The 14,778-nt window shown below is 34.6% G+C and overlaps 1 protein-coding gene across 1 annotated transcript in view; it reads left to right on the forward strand.

Moving 5' to 3' along the window:
* Positions 1-14,778, forward strand: part of LOC111625841 (putative bifunctional UDP-N-acetylglucosamine transferase and deubiquitinase ALG13) — a 105,364-nt gene that overhangs the window by 15,433 nt on the left and 75,153 nt on the right. The window contains exon 2 of the mRNA XM_023369085.1: positions 11,597-11,680. Coding sequence (XP_023224853.1) covers positions 11,597-11,680 — 84 coding nt within the window. The remainder of the gene's footprint in view (positions 1-11,596; positions 11,681-14,778) is intronic.

Here is a 14,778-nt window from a genome sequence, read left to right on the forward strand (position 1 = left end):
GTACTGAATTCCTTGAAAATTTGCATGATTCAATCCTTCTATTTAAAGTTCTTGAAAAAGACAAAGGAAAATTCATGCTTCAAAGGAATTCATAACCCTTGTTGCCCACAACACATTTAATTTGCACTTCACGTTTTATTATTTGATTCGTCCAAGAGTATCTATAACCATGGGTTGGTTACAGATACTCTGCAAATACTGGATTTGATCTGGTTTCAGAAATAAATTCAATTTGTTTTCCATTGCTTCTTGGCTTCTTGCTTTTGTGTCAGCTTCTGCATCTAAAATTTAAAAAAACCAGATTTTATATATATATATACTGTATATAGTATCTTTGAAATCTTATACAGCTAAAGTTGAACATTAAAGATAACAGCAACATTGTTTAATGTTTTCTGAGAAGCTTAAGAATATATGATTTTCTGTCTATACCAGGGCTGTCCAACTGGCAGCCCGCGGGCCGTGTACNAAGGAAAGAAGCAATCCTGTTAGGCACAGAACAGGCGATTCTTGCTCAGTACCTGACGGACGCGGACAGGCGAACTTTGCACTTGCCGCCACAATAAAAGCTACCTCGTATCTGCAGGTCACGGGAGACACGGAACAATCACCATCGATTGCTTTGTTCTTGTGTTTTGTTCGTTTTTCGTGCTTATTTTCCGTTAGGCGCACGCAATACTGTTTTTATTTTTGACCCTTAGGCCTAAATTCCGTTACATGTGCTTAGTCGCATCAGAAGACATGAACATTATCACTAATCTATACTAATACAGTATTATAAAGAGGTAATGTTTGTATGTATATGTATGTAAGTTTGTTTGCAGCAGGTAATCTCCGAAACTACTCATCCGATTTCAAAAATTCTTTCACCAATATTTAGAACGGAACCTCAGGGTGGACATAGGCTGTATATTATTCCGTTAAACATTCATATAAATTAAAATATATATAATCTAGGTTAAGGCTTTTATGTCCAACAGATGGCGCTACGCGTACGACACCCTAAGTTTGCTTTTCTGTGAAAATGAACTAAAGCGGATCATCTTCTATCTATCTATATAAATAAAAATGTAATGTTTGTTTGTTCCTACCGATTCCTTTGAAATTTTGACACAATGCTGCATTCAAATATGCACGTGTTTTTATATAATATACGTGTCAAAATTCCTCCCACTGAAGAGAGACGGTTAGGATTAAGGCTTACCATAAAGAACTCTGCTTCTATTTATACTATTTTAGATGCGGTTTTTTGCATTTTAATAGGGTACGTCAACAGAATGTACACTAAGAAGAAATTTTTCGAAAAATTCTCCCCCACAGGAAAGTGTTATAAATTTATAATATATTTTGAGCCACAACAACGCGTGGCGGGGTCTGCTAGTTGTTTTCATAAAAGTATAGTCAGATTTCCACTCAAACATCAGAATTCAGATTCATAATATAAGACATCACTCCATGATTTTACTGTCACAACTAGGTGTATAGACAGACACTAGGCATTTCTAACATCAACCTTTATTTGAGAATATCTTATTGGCCGAGACTCGTTTCGGGCATAAGCCCCTCTTCTGTTGGATCTTATCTTTGTTTTGAAGTGCATGTTCTTTTTTTCTCTGTTATTCCCTTCTTTTTAAGGTACATCGTATAAATTTCCTTATTGTGGTGTAATTGCCATTTCAACTTATCCAATTTCTTATGATGGCAAATATGCAATAATAATCAATGATGGCGAATATGTAATAATAATCAATTGGATTGGTTTCACTCTGCAATTTGATGCAATAAAGTGTTTTCCCCTTTATTATGTATCAAGTTGGGAGGTGAAGATCTCTTGTTTGATTTCTCCCTTCCTATTGATAAAATCCAATTGAGGAGATGACTCATTCTCTAACATTAACAACTATTTTATTCGTCACTCACACACACGCGCGCGCGCGGGGAGTAAAAGCAAGAAGAAGAAAACTTTTGAAAAGCTTGCCAATAGTATTTATAAAGCTTGTGAGCCCTCTGGTGGCTGAAGCTTCACAATCCTAACACCTATAAGTTAACTCGTCCAAATTCTGTTACTCTTAACAACGCATTTTCAAAAACAAAATGTTTTTGAAAATGTGTTAAGAGGGGTTTTACATTGATGTTTTCCCACAAGAAAGGGAATACAATAACAAGTGAGGGCCTCACACCTTTTTTAGATTCTTTTTTAATACAAATACAGTACATAAATATGTCTGCAAATGATAGCAGCCATGACTAATACATTGATTTTGCAATGATTATTGATCATTATGGATTAACTTCAGATCATTTGTGATAGTGACCAGACCTTCAATTTCTGGGGATTGACTCCATTTTTGCCTATTCTTAATATGATTGTAAAATCAATCTTTCAATAGAACAATTTTATTAACATGTTAATTTAATTTCAATTTATTTATTATATTTTAAAATGTTATGGGAAAGTTCTCTATAGCATAAACTTTCATGTTCAGATACAAAGGAAAACATAGCCAATAAAGTAACCATGTTATAACTCCAATGAAAGAACCAAAAATTTCCTTTATCCAATTGTACTATTAACTAGTATATGGAAAAATAATTCTTTCTTTTCTGACTTCTGGAGGCTTAAATACCGAGTCCCTAGACTGGTATAAAAAAACAAAAGTACCAACAGGTTAACTTTAAGAGAGATTTTTTTATTTAACACTATACTTCACCCCAAATGCATTTTGCCTGCCTTGGCCACTTCAGCAGGGTTTCTTACAACCAGAATGTAATACAGTAGAAGACGCATCATTAACACAAGTACCATCACGTGTACAACTACTGTATTATATATTAACTCTTCCCAGCATTTCGCGAGTATCACGCCATTATTTAAATTCATTACATTACTTTGTATAACTATTGCGAAGTGTTCTTTGAATTTTCTTTTTACCATATTTTTTTTTCCCTATCTAAGATTTTTACATTATTAATATCAATTTGGCAATTACTCTCATGACAATGTAAAAACACAAGATATGTATTAACTTTAAGTCTCACTGCAGCCAGATGTTCCGACATCCTCACTTTCAGTTTCCTCTTCATTTTCACCAACATAATAGAGAGGTTGAGGCGCACGTTTTAAACGTGTAAACGTGTACGTGTGACGTTCGGCGCCGCTTTCCCGTAAGCCTAAAAGTTTGACAATGGTGTTTGGATAGTAGGTGGAATCACGCTCGACATTCCAAACACCATCGTCAAACTTTTAGGCTTACGGGAAAGCGGCGCCGAACGTCACACGTACACGTTTACACGTTTAAAACGTACGCCTCAATCTCTCTAATAGTTCAGAATTCCACATGTACACTGGAGTCTATAGATCACTCCTCCTTCCAATAGCTCTTTATCCTTATAAGGTTCAGTTCTTATTAGTCCAAAAAACCTATTTTTTGGAATGGAGCTAATTTAATTGTATTTTCACAATTTTTAGATATTTTTCAAAAATACCCTTAATGTACAGAAAAGAGAGATACGTATTAATTTCTTGCTTTTTCTTTACTTGAAATCTACTCTCTAAATATTTATCGTACCAATTCTTTAACAATCTTCCCGGGTAACCGTTTAACAAATACTTCTTGTTCACCTTTTTAATTTCTACATCTCTTTTTATTAATTCTAGTTGTTCTAGAAAGGATCTTACTTATTTCCATTAAATAAATATTTCTTTTTTTGGCTAATTGGGCAATAAGATTTAAAATTTATAACATTATTTGCATTACAAGGCTTTTCATACTTATTATACTCTAAATGATCTTTAAACCTGTCTATTGTTATATCTAAGTAATTAAATTTATCAAATATTTTGTTATCATAGGTAAACTTGATATATTCATTAATTTCATTGGCTTTCTCTAGTATTTTCTCAGAGAATGTGTTATTTTAGTATTGTATTATAATAAATATGTTGTCTACATACCGTGCTAGGAATACTATTCCTCCTATTCATGACAAGATTTTATCTATGTTTATCATGACTATTTCTGCCAGTTTTGGGCCAATAATTGAACCCATAGATATTCCATCCCTTTGTCGGTAATACCTTACATTGACAGTAAAGAATTATCCAATTCAAAAGTCACTATTAAATATGTAGGGGTATTGTACTCACATAAACTCTGTATGATCATGTCTCTTTTGATTGAAGGATACATTGATATGATATCCAAACTCAACCAAAAGTTTATTTCAGTCCTTAGATCTAGTTTGAATCTCTTAACTATCACAATATATACCTTAATTCTCCATCTCTCACCTGCTGTTTGTGACATGCACAACCCAAGAACAAAGAGGAGAAATAACAATTTGTTATGTATGTAAACCGCCAGGGGATGACCGCTACCGGGAATCGCCCCTTGACCTACTTAGGTCACCCCACACCTCCGACCTCGTGTATGTTCTTTGTCTCAACGAGTTGTCTTTAGTTGTTTTGTAACCCCTAGACCTGGACAGGACGATACGTTGTTCACTCATTGTTACGTTTATGTTAATAAAGCTAGTTATATACGTTTACGAGTTATCGTTATTTCCACGAATATAACAATAGGCGATGAGGATAAAATTGACGACGAAGGAAAAATTGGCAACAAGGACAAAAAGGATAAAATGAGTGAACTCACAGAATTAATTTCAACGCTAAATGTGTTCGTCAAGAAATTACAGAGTCAATCAGTGGAGACGCAACCAGAACTATCAGTTCAACGAGTCCTCCAAACGCAAGCCCTAACCTTCGAAACTTACGACGAAACGTCCGAGACCTTTGAAAATTATTCCCAACGACTGGATAACTTTTTCAAAATCAAAGGACTGACCGGAACAGACGCCATTACCGAAGAAGCTAAGGTAATGATATTAATCAATTGTCTTGGACCGAAACATTATCAGCTATTGACCAACCTAACGGCACCAGAAATACCCTCGAAGCGAACATTTGCCGAATTAATGAAGTTACTACAAAATCACCTAACGCCCAAACGAAATACCCTAACAGAACAGCACAAATTCTTGTCCAGAGAACAACATAATGGTGAGTCCATCTCAAATTACGTGACTTCGTTAAAACAACTCTCGAAAAGCGCAGATTTCAAGTCTAGTTGTAACAATGCGGACTGTATAAAATCCGTCATAGATCTAATGTTAAGAGTACAGTTCATACGTGGCTTACGAGATTCCGACATCCGTGAGAAAATTTTACAACAAACCGACCTAACCTTCGAACAGACGCTAGAAATTGCATTAGCCATAGAAGCTTCTAAAATAGAAAACGACGAAGTATATAAAAGTAACCACTTTGTTCATAAAATTACCAAAAATACTCAAACAAAACGACGCTCACATCAAACACAACCGTCAAATCGTAACAGGAGCCGAATAGAAAATCGCAGCAGAGAGCCACTTAACCTCCACGAACTCCATTTAGAAGGACTATGCCTACATTGCGGAAAAAACAACCATAAATCAATAAACTGTAGAGTCAAAGACCGGCTGAAATGTGAACGATGTCATAAAAAAGGTCACACAGGGAAAGTTTGCATATCATCCCTAAGGAAACAAACATCAACAATCAACAGGAATCATAACGTCCACAATATTAATCACGAACACGTAATTGACTTTGATATAAACAGCGTTCTAGATGTATTTGTTAATACAACGGGAACTGATGACAGACTCCTCACAGAAATCTACGTTAACGGCACAAAAGTTCGTTTTGAATGTGACACTGGCAGTCGCGTCACTATCATCAGTATCGACGAATTCAATCGTTTACAATTAAACGCACCCATAGCGAAAACGGAAGCGACCTTTCGAAGTTACACAGGTGATATTTTTAAACCCTTAGGAGTAGCAAAAGTAAAAACTAAACATGGTGGCAACTACAGTATAGAGGACTTGTATGTCGTTCCCTTCAAAAAAAATGCAATAGTAGGAAGAGATTGGATCTGGAGTTTAAAGATTGACATCAATGAACTCAGCCATACGGTCAACAACATTTCGTCGACAAAAGTAGAAACATCCGTCTCAAAAATCATAGCGCAGTACTCAGATGTGTTCACCTCCAGAGTTGGCAAAATACCTAATTATACCTGCTCATTAAAACTGAGAGATGATGCCAAACCAATGTTCCTAAAACCACGCCCAATCCCCTATGCATTGAAAGAAAAAGTGGATGAGGAATTAGATAAATTAGAAAGTGAGGGTATCATCGAAAAGGTGGATTACTCGGAATGGGGAACACCCATAGTCGTCATTCCAAAACCCAATGGAACAGTACGAATCTGTGCAGACTATAAAGTCACAGTCAACAAGCAGTTGCACGACTCACACCACCCGATTCCACGCATTGAAGACATTTTCAATAAGTTACAGAATAAATCTTACTTTTGTACGTTAGATATCCACAAAGCTTATCTTCATCTATTAGTTGATGATGACAGTGCGAAAATACAAACAATTTCAACACGCCGTGGAACCTATGTAGCAAAACGATTATTTTTTGGAATTAAATCTGCACCAAACGAGTTCCATAAGTTCATTGACCAATTTACCCAAAATCTTGAAGGAGTGATAGCTTATTTTGACGACATCATAATTCAAGGAAAAACTTATAAAGAATGCATGAACCGTTTACTGAATGTCTTAGACAAGTTGAGAGCTAATGACTTACACGTAAACATTAGTAAGTGCAAATTCTTTGAAAGAAAAGTACAATATTTAGGACATATAATTAGTGCAGAAGGACTCCAAAAGTCTCCAGACAAAATAAAAGCCATCCAGGATGCACCTCGCCCGAGAAATGTGGAAGAATTACGTCAATTTCTAGGACTTGTTAATTACTATTCCAGATTCATAAAGAATGCATCAGATATCTTATACCCATTGAATCAACACCTAAAGAAAAATGCCCAATTCCGTTGGACAGCAGAGGAGGAAACTTCTTTCATTCGTGCGAAATCTGAGATTACCAGTGAGAGGGTACTAACCCCGTTCAATCCTAAACTACCAATAACATTAGCAACAGACGCCAGCCCATTTGGACTTTCTGGAATATTGTCACATCAGATGCCAAATGGAACAGAACGGCCTATAGCATTTGCCTCCAGATCCCTCACATTTGCCGAACGAAACTATAGCCAGCTGGATAAAGAGGCTACTGCTGTGTTCTGGGCATGCAAAAAATTTTTTGATTATATCTATGGAAGAAAATTTACTCTCATAGTCGACAATAAACCCATGATGACAATACTACACCCTGACAAGAAACTACCCGTTTTGACAGCTACAAGAATGCTAAGATATGCGCACTTCCTTTCCAACTTCGATTACATCATCAAACATAGGAAGTCGACTGAACATACAAATGCCGATTACCTGTCACGAAATCCTATACCCATAACAGGAAAAGAAGCCCTAACAGAAGACCACGATGATACTTATCATGACACTGTCGTAAAACATATCTCAACCGGAACTATCACATCCAAAGACATTCGAAGAGAATCGTCAATTGACAAGGAACTATCACAGATCAAAAACGACATTGTCAATGGCCATATGTACGACCCAGAAATATCCACACACAACGGCATTCTGTTTAGAGGACACCGCGTAATCGTCCCAAAAAGTTTACAGCCAGCAGTACTACAAGAGCTACACTCTACACACATAGGAATCGTTCGAATGAAGGCCCTAGCCCGAAACTACTGTTACTGGCGTAATATCGACTCTGATATTGAGAATACGGTTAAAAGTTGCAAAGAATGCTGTGACATTAAGAAAAACCCAACAAAAGCTCCAATACACAAATGGGAAACACCTACAAGAAACTGGCAACGCATACACATCGATTACGCAGGACCATTTATAAATCATTATTTCTTCATTGTCGTTGATGCCAAATCGAAGTGGCCGGAAATATTCTATACAAAGAAAGCACCAGACACATCAATCACAATTCATTTCCTACGTGAAGTCTTTGCTCGATTTGGTCTACCTGAGATCTTAGTAAGTGATAATGCAAGCATTTTTAAGTCACAAGAATTTCAAGAGTTTTGTTCGAGAAACGGAATCCGTCAAAGTCTAATAGCACCGGGACACCCAGCCACAAATGGCCAGGCTGAAAGATACTGCCACACCTTAAAAACACACCTCAAATGTATGAAGCATGAAACTGGTACCTTACATCAGAAGCTTCATGAACTATTATTCCGATATAGAGCGACTCCCTTATCTAACGGGAAAAGTCCAGCAGAAAATCTATTAGGACATACAATAAGAACAAAATTAGATTTGCTCAAACCCCAGGCACAAGCTTCCGAAAGGAACATAACTGAACAACCGAAATTCTACAAATTTTATCGTGTGGGAGATCGTGTACAATCCCGAAATTACACAACTTCCTGTCCTTGGAAATATGGTATCGTAGCCGAACGACTAGGTCGTGTACACTACTTAATTGAACTCGACGATGGATACGTAATAAAAAGACATTACGATCAACTACGTCTGTGTGAAATTAACAAACAGACAACTCCCGTCCAGATAGGATTCGACTTCAACAAAAAGAAAATTGACAAGTGCAACGACACAGTCAACAACAGGGACTCATCCTCAGCTAGCGCTAGTACACACCCTAGCACAATTAGCCACGACGAAGGAACTGTAACGACATTACGCAACAAAAGGGAGACAATGACAAAAACAACTTCCGACCAGCCCCCAGAGAAAGAGGGAGAATCTAGCCGAACGATAACAAATGGAAATGAGTCGGAACCTCGAAGATCAACACGAATACGGAAACCAGTACAACGCCTAAATCTCTAAACGAACAAAATTAATTTAAATAACATTTTATTAAGTGTGGGAGAATTGTTATGTATGTAAACCGCCAGGGGATGACCGCTACCGGGAATCGCCCCTTGACCTACTTAGGTCACCCCACACCTCCGACCTCGTGTATGTTCTTTGTCTCAACGAGTTGTCTTTAGTTGTTTTGTAACCCCTAGACCTGGACAGGACGATACGTTGTTCACTCATTGTTACGTTTATGTTAATAAAGCTAGTTATATACGTTTACGAGTTATCGTTATTTCCACGAACATAACACAATTATAATTGTTATTTCTCCTCTTTGGACTCCATATTGACTATTTTGGAAAAATAGTCAATATGGACTATTGGAAATGGACTATTTTTCCAAAATAGTCAAAATAGTCATATTGACTATTTTGGAAAAATAGTCAATATGGGAGTGTAATAAATGGAGTTTTAAGCTCATCTTGCATCCTTGAGCTTCATATGCTGCGGTGGCCAGCATGCAATGTACAATTGTTTTGTAGTCAGGGTCCTTAGTATTCCCCAAAAACTTACGCACTACATTCTTGAACCATGCTTCTTTTTCCTTTTCTCCCATTGTTTCCAAAATCTGCTTTGTCTTGATCTCCACGTTTCAATTTGAAATATGCAAATTAAACTTTCTTCTCAAACTCACTTATGTTTCTTTGTTGACTTTTCACTGTGCATTCATCACAAATATAACAGAAGCTGTCAGGAGAAATTACACAACCTCTGCGAGCCATATTCCAAAATAAAAATAAAAGCACAGTAGCGTTCAAATGCTGGATTTAAACTGAGTGTGGCATTAGATGGCCAGTGAGATACTGAACTTATTTAGCTTGTTGAAACATGATCTAATCCGACAGCAGGTTGTTTATATTTATTCCTAATATCCCAGATAACATGTCAAAACATGTTCAACCTCACCAATAATATTACACACTATCAACTTTTAACCTGTTTCTATACGATCATGTGACCTTCCTCCTAATGCTAAAACTACTTAACCCACCTCGCCCTACCACTACTCTTTTCAACCACTAACATTTTTATTTATTACAAAGTCCAGCTATAATTTATAGAATTAATGTGAGAAGTCTTCGTTTTAAGGCCATTTTTTAAATAACTTAAAATTTAGTAATGTTTTTTTTTAACTAGGAATTTTACGCTAAATACGAACAAAAACTTGAGTATAACAAAAAAAATTGACGAGATGGAATTTTTTTGGTAATTTTTCATTTTTACCAAGTTGAAATCTGTAAGAAAATGTATAAAAATCCTATGCCATTTTTTACTTGCAGACCTGTGTTGTTATTGCCTTACTGTCTTATTTAATTTCTTATTATATATTTGTCAATGTGGACATTAATTATTAACAGGACAATTATACTGGTGTTAAGCTTTCTACACAAAAAGCAAATTAAATTTATTTTTTACTTTTCTTAAATATCTGTTTTATTATTTTAACTATAAAATGTTATATATATAACTATATATGTATGTATTTTCAAATTATAGCCCAATTTATTTACTGCAGTTGTGTCTATATGCTATGCATCAGGTTTTGGTTGGTGTTTATAATTGTATATTTGACTTTCCCAACTGTGACAAGCAATTTTGATCAACAAAAGGTTGATGATGAACTAAACCACATAGTTTTAAAACCATAGTGTGTTTATTTATTGAAGTTAAATCAGTTTTAGATACCTTCATTTATTCTGAAATATATTCCTGGATGGATTCTAAGTGATATAGCTTATATATGATCACTAATCAGTAATTCAGTGTTTTTCAACTGGGGTGGCACTGCGGCACAATTGGGGTGTCACAAAGCTTAGGGCCTTAAGTAAATTTCCAAGAAAATGCCTAAAGTGTAGTTCAAGATAATTCATTGTCAGTTCTGTTTTGCTACGAGATATCTATTAAGCAAAGAAACGACGATGACTAATTGCATGTTAATGTTCTACGCTACATGTATGCATGAGTTCACCCAAATCACATTGCCTTCACATTTCCAGTCCCAGTACCAGGCCAACCAGCAGAGAAGAACGACATGGACACTTGTCTTGTATATGCTTTAAAAAGCATTACATTGTACTTGAAAAGCATGTGGTTTCAATCACAAAGTAGGTAGGTGCATATTACAGTATTTTCATAGTATTCAAAAGCAATGATGACAAACAATTTTTTATCATTTTTTTTAATTAAATTTTTTAAATTGATATGAAAAAGATAAGAAAAAAATAATGAAATGTTTAATTTATATATGCATCAAAATAGTATAAAAAAACTTAACAAAAATTGTTTATCAATAAAATGATGATATATTTGATGATAAAACTAGATTTAAAAAACAATAGCGCAACTATTATTTTACATGTAGGTGTTTTGACAAAATTCAATGGACTTAAATTTTCATTTTGAACATGTATAAATGCTTTTTTTGCATTAAAATGCTGCTTCAAACTGTTAATTTTTAAAATTTTTCTTTTTCCCAAAAAATTTTCCCATCTCAGCATTGTGCATAATATTCATTTTCACAAAAAATTCATCTGGCCCATTAGTCATCTGGGCCTTATTCAGATGCATCACTGGTCAAGGGTGTCACGATTTTTTATTTTTCAATCGGGTGCCACTCAATGAAAAAGGTTAAAAAACACTGCAGTAATTATATAAATTGTGATGTATCAATTGCAAAGTTCAGAAAAAAAAATTTTTTTTTTAGGTTTTTCACACTCAGCGTTACCATCTTGAAGTGAGGAAAATCTGTGTTCAGTATTTGGATAAAAATCATAAAATGTATGAAGATGTAAGTTAAAACACTAATCTGAAATTCTTTTGTAACCTTTAGATTTTAATTGAATTTAAACTGTTAACTTTTTTCTGTTTATCCAAAAATTGGAAAAAAATCATTTGATTCAATATTGAATTTTGATTGTAATTGTTTTTATTCTAATGCTTATTTTATGAAAATAATTTTTTAAAATTCTGTTAAAGTAATTTAAATAATAAATTCAAACATTTCAAACTGATGATACTATAAATGCCAGTTTTATCATTAGTTGAACCTAGGCAATCATCTAGGGGTGCCAAGATATGGAGGCATTAGCCTTACTCAAAAAGAAAAGTCATTAAATCTTTTCTATCAAAATTAAAAAATAAATTTAAATTTATAAGTAGTTATTATAATTAAATAAATAAGTTTTAAATTATTCTCAGAAATAACAACAACTAAATTGTCAAGATCTTACAAAGTTAATGGTTCATGATACTCAAACATCTTAACAAAATACCCACTGTTTAGAAATGGGTTGTACAGTACATATTTGGAAGTAATTTGCCTTATGGTTAGCAACCCTATTGTATCTATTCCTTGCCAGGATTAATTGTCAAAGCATGCCAGTGATAATACAAATGTCATATAAATCCAATTTAATGACTACAATAAAATTTAAACATACTGAATTTTGAAGCCATGTTGCATACTTGAAGTACTTCAGAGTTGAATTTTTGCACTCAAATCCATAAATCTAAACTAGGAATTTGTCAAATTTTCAAGAGTGGAAGCATTAGCCTTTGTCTCAACCTTTTTTTTTTTTGTATGAAGACCTGCCCTGCTTTTCATTAACTTGATTAAGGACTTACATTGCAAAATTTTCACCCTAGAAAATCTTTAAGAAAACATTTCCAAATTTTAGCATTTTATTTTTTCAAAATTAAAACTTACAAAAACAATGTAGACTGGCTCTCTGATACCTCAGAAACAGCTCACTTGTCTTGCAATATCTATAAAGCATTAAATTGCATCTACAATCAATATGGATAAATTGATCTAAAACTTCCCTGAAGCAAAAGTCTAAAATTAATTTTTTATAATTTTTGTACTTAAGATGTAATGATTTTTCTTCCCGTACAGATATTAGGAGTAATCATACAAATATGAACGCATTAGTGTTAGTTAATAAACATTTTTTTAGAATGTTCATAATGCTATTTTTTTTATAATGATCCACCACATCCAAAAAACCTTTAACTCCAATGATGTGTTTACACACCAGCGAACATTTTCGACCCCATCTGGGTCTTCATCAGGCTATGGTTATATGGAATTTGAACGTATGCAGAATGGAACAACAAAACTAAACGAATGCGATTCAAACTTTAGAAAAAAAAACCCAAATTTAAGAATAAAATGGAACATTACCCATGTGCTGAAATGACGGTTAAGCACGTGCCACTTCACATTTGCGAAACGTTGAAAACATACAAAATATACGTAATCCAAACTCATTTACTGGGGTGGAGTTCCCTCATAGCAAAACTTCCACACACTAGACTTTCGGCACGTGGGTAATGTTCCATTTTATTCTTAAATTTGGTTTTTTTTCTAAAGTTTGAATCACATTCGTTTAATTTTGTTGTTCCATTCTGCATGCGTTCAAATTCCGTATAACCGTAGCCTGATGAAGACCCAGATGGGGTCGAAAATGTTAGCTCGTGTGTAAACACACATCACTGGAGTTACAATTCACCACATCCAAAAAACCTTTGTATTATATAAGCATGTGTGCATGCAAGTGTGCGCCACTTGCATGCACACATGCTTATGTGTATGATGATATGCATACAGATGCAAGAGTATCTAATATCCCTAGGCAAAAAATTTTAAATGTTTCTAAACATTGTATGTATATCACATCTAAATTTTTTTTGCCTAGGGATATCAAGTACTCTTGCACCAGCCTTTATGATATGATTAAGGTAGAGTACAACTCTTAAAACAAGCACATTAAATAGGCCTGTAAAGTTGTTGATCAGTATAAAACTTTTTCTCAATACAGTATTTGATACTTATGGTGATACCACAACTAGAAGTTCTTGAATTTATCAATTCTGTTTGTTGTCAAAAACAAACAAAACAAAAATATATTTTGAACTAGAAAAATATAATTATTGTACCATATCAAAAATAAGATGATAAATTACTTATGCTTGCTGCTGCTTTTTTTTTTTTTCACATTATTTTGTGGCTGTATGCCATATTAATGTACAGGTAACCCCCGTATAACACGGCAGTTCTATAGCATGGATTCACTCTAACACACTTTGAGAATTGGGAACATCCCTGTATAACAGTGCTTTTATACCACAGGTTCACTCTAACATGGTTCGGGAATTAGGTAAAACCCTCGTATAACATGAAATGTAATAAAGGATGTGTTCTTTTATACCTCTGCGTAACTCCGTACGAACATTCTAATTGTTTTCGTGGCTACTTTGAATGCTCTTTCAACAAATAATCCATTTAAATTAATGGTTAAATTTTACAATTGGGACCCTTCTTTTGCCTCTAAAATCTCATTTTAGAATTATAGATTCCTCCATCACGATACTATCGATAGTGCTGGCACCACCTTTTTTTCTTTCACCGTCGTTCCTAAATGCCTACAAACAGCAGCGCACTCCCATTGCAGAGCGACCGCTATTAACGAACGCACCCTAAAACTGTTACCAGTTGATGCTCATGCTGAGATCATCATACAGGGTGAATAATCTTCTGGTAAAATATTTACTTAAATAATAAATATTTTACCTATGAAAAAAATGAATAATAAATCCAATTTAAATAAGGATTTAACAGCATGTTTTTTAATTATTGGAACCTAACCCCCCTTTTCGCACTAGTTCTTTGTTTCGTATAACACAGATTTGCGTAACACGGCAATTTTTTGGAACGTAACTCCCGTGTTATATGGGGGGTTACCTGTATATATTAATTTAAGTATAGTTTTAGTCCTGTTCTTTGTTTCTTCTTTCTTCCAGAACTTTCCTTTCCAACTTTCTTCCCTTGGGTGAGGTAACCAATTCTTGGAACCACATAGAACAATGAAAGAAGCGGCCCTTGGG

Source organism: Centruroides sculpturatus, unplaced genomic scaffold (genome assembly GCF_000671375.1).
Source record: "Centruroides sculpturatus isolate CEXI.00-Female unplaced genomic scaffold, Cexi_2.0 scaffold267, whole genome shotgun sequence".
Classification (NCBI taxonomy): Eukaryota; Metazoa; Arthropoda; class Arachnida; order Scorpiones; family Buthidae; genus Centruroides; species Centruroides sculpturatus.